This window comes from Nerophis lumbriciformis, linkage group LG31, assembly GCF_033978685.3.
Source record: "Nerophis lumbriciformis linkage group LG31, RoL_Nlum_v2.1, whole genome shotgun sequence".
NCBI classification, from domain to species: domain Eukaryota; kingdom Metazoa; phylum Chordata; class Actinopteri; order Syngnathiformes; family Syngnathidae; genus Nerophis; species Nerophis lumbriciformis.
Genome location: NC_084578.2, coordinates 7,860,285 through 7,862,500, shown reverse-complemented (window position 1 = coordinate 7,862,500; position 2,216 = coordinate 7,860,285). Strand labels below are relative to the sequence as shown.

At 33.3% G+C, this 2,216-nt stretch overlaps 1 protein-coding gene across 1 annotated transcript in view; it reads left to right on the top strand.

Annotated features, from left to right (window-relative positions):
* The window catches only part of LOC133574422 (protein lifeguard 3-like), a 14,617-nt gene extending 13,237 nt beyond the window's left edge, over positions 1-1,380 (top strand). The window contains exon 12 of the mRNA XM_061926610.1: positions 999-1,380. Within this exon, the coding sequence (XP_061782594.1) occupies positions 999-1,148 (150 nt within the window). The 3' untranslated portion in view covers positions 1,149-1,380. The remainder of the gene's footprint in view (positions 1-998) is intronic.
* The last annotated feature ends 836 nt before the right edge of the window (positions 1,381-2,216 follow it).

Here is a 2,216-nt window from a genome sequence, read left to right as displayed (position 1 = left end):
TAAATGATGGTAAATGGAAAAACAGTACAACTGTTTTTAATTCAGGCAACTTAGGGGCCAAAAAAATAAAAGTGGTACGGTTTTTCCATTTACAGTAATACACCGTGAAAACAACAACCATATATCCTACAATTAAAAAAAAAAACTGGCAACTCAGTCGACAGAATTTGACTGTAAATACAGTATGTGTGTTTTTTTACAACCTACGTTAAATGGAAAAACGGTACCACTGATGCTTTTAATTCTGGCAACTAAGCAACCATATTTTTACCATAAAATAAAAGTGGTATGGTTTTTCCATTTACAGTAATACACTGTGAAAACAACAACCGTATATTCTACAATTTAAAAAAAACTGGCAACTCAGTCAACAGAATTTGACTGTAAATATGTTTTTTTTTTTACAACCTATGGAAAAACGGTACCACTGTTACTTTTAATTCTGGCAACTAAGCAAGCATTTTTTTTCCCACAAAAAATGTCATACTGTTTTTCCATTTACAGTAATACAACATAAACACAACAACCATAGATTTTACGGTAAAAACCTTGCAGCTCACTCAGATTGTTACCATAAAAAAAAGGTTGTTTTTTTCCAATTTACAGTAATATGCTGTTAAAACCACCGTAAATGTTACCGTGAAATCTATTTACATTTTTACAGTGTACAATTTGATGGATATTTTGCTTTGAAAAATCAAAGGTTAAGCAGATATTTAAGTATTTATTTTAATTTGAACAAAAACTTGTTTGGAAAGTATGATAATGTAGTATTTGTTGCGATATTGGATGCTTTTCAAGTTTAAAAAGGTATGCAATTTCATGCAGTACATATATTTTTTTCTGTCAAAAGGAATACACTGAGTAAGAAAAAATAAGGTTCTTTATTGGCACATATTATGTGCAGGCATGAGTTGGACAGCCCTGCTCTAAGCTTGACCAACTCAATAACCGCGGGGATTTTTCAGCACGCCGTGTTTTGTTCCCCTCCATGTTAGTTTTTAGTTTACAACACGCAGCTTCTCATTGGAAACCGGGAGTTGGTGATAAGCCCGGAAGAATACGTCTACGGAGCGCTGTCTCTCTACACGGACATCGTTCACATTTTCCTCTTCACACTCCAAATCAGCGGCTCTGCCACCGACTGAGGTCATCTACATTTTTATCCTAGAGTCAGGACTATTATTTAAAGTTCTTTATTAACTGTTGTAATAGATCTTCTTATATACTATGTAAATATATATCATATATCTTACATACATCTATCTTATTATTCTATCTTATATGTATATATATATCTTATATACATTGAAGATATACACATCCCATCAGTAGGCATCCCAGTGAGAGCAGACCTTGTACAGTAAGTAATTGTTTTATTATGCTCCTAGTTTGTCTATCTTGTTTAGCACTTCGCAATGCCGCTACATGATGCTTAGTGTTTCACTAAAGCTGCATCTGTTTAGCACACAGCGTCTAAAACTTGTAGATCATCCTCCTTATATTCAGGTTCAAAAATATAAGGTTCCGGATCAAAGTTTGTCTCAAAGTAGTCTTTGTTGTCTCTCATGAAGTCTGCAATGAGTAGTAGTGTTGTTGTTGAAGAGAAAAGCGAACATTGTGATGCGTCTGTGAAATGAATACGCAGCCGTATGCTTAAAATGAGCAAAATATGTAAGTAGTACATGTTATTATGAATGTAACGGATACTACATTACATATTTCAGCATGTATATAAAACATTGATTAAGATGTTTAGATGTTTTTTAGAGCGATTCTCATTGTCTCCTTGGTTAGCTGACTTATGCCAGTGTTTATTTATGAGTTAGAATGCATCAAAAAATAAAAACATGTGTTTTTGTCTTACATAAGGATTGTGAATGATAGACAAAATTCCTAAAAAAGTGCACACCACCTTAAAAAAAATACTATTAAAGGGCAATTCCACCAAATTGGTGCAATTTGCTTTTTTTCTCTCGATAATACAAATATTGAAATAATCAAAATGTGTAGCGGCCCATCTCAGGCAACTTGATTTCATTTTTGACAAGTCTAGGAGTCGTTCAAGTAACCGGACTGAGTAGAGAATAAGCAAGTGCATGAAATATAGCCAGGTTATATTTATTCGGGCTGCACTATTTTGAAAAAACAAACCCAACTGTCATTTTTCTGCAAAAAATCGCAATTGTGATTCTATTGGCGATTTTTAAATTGTA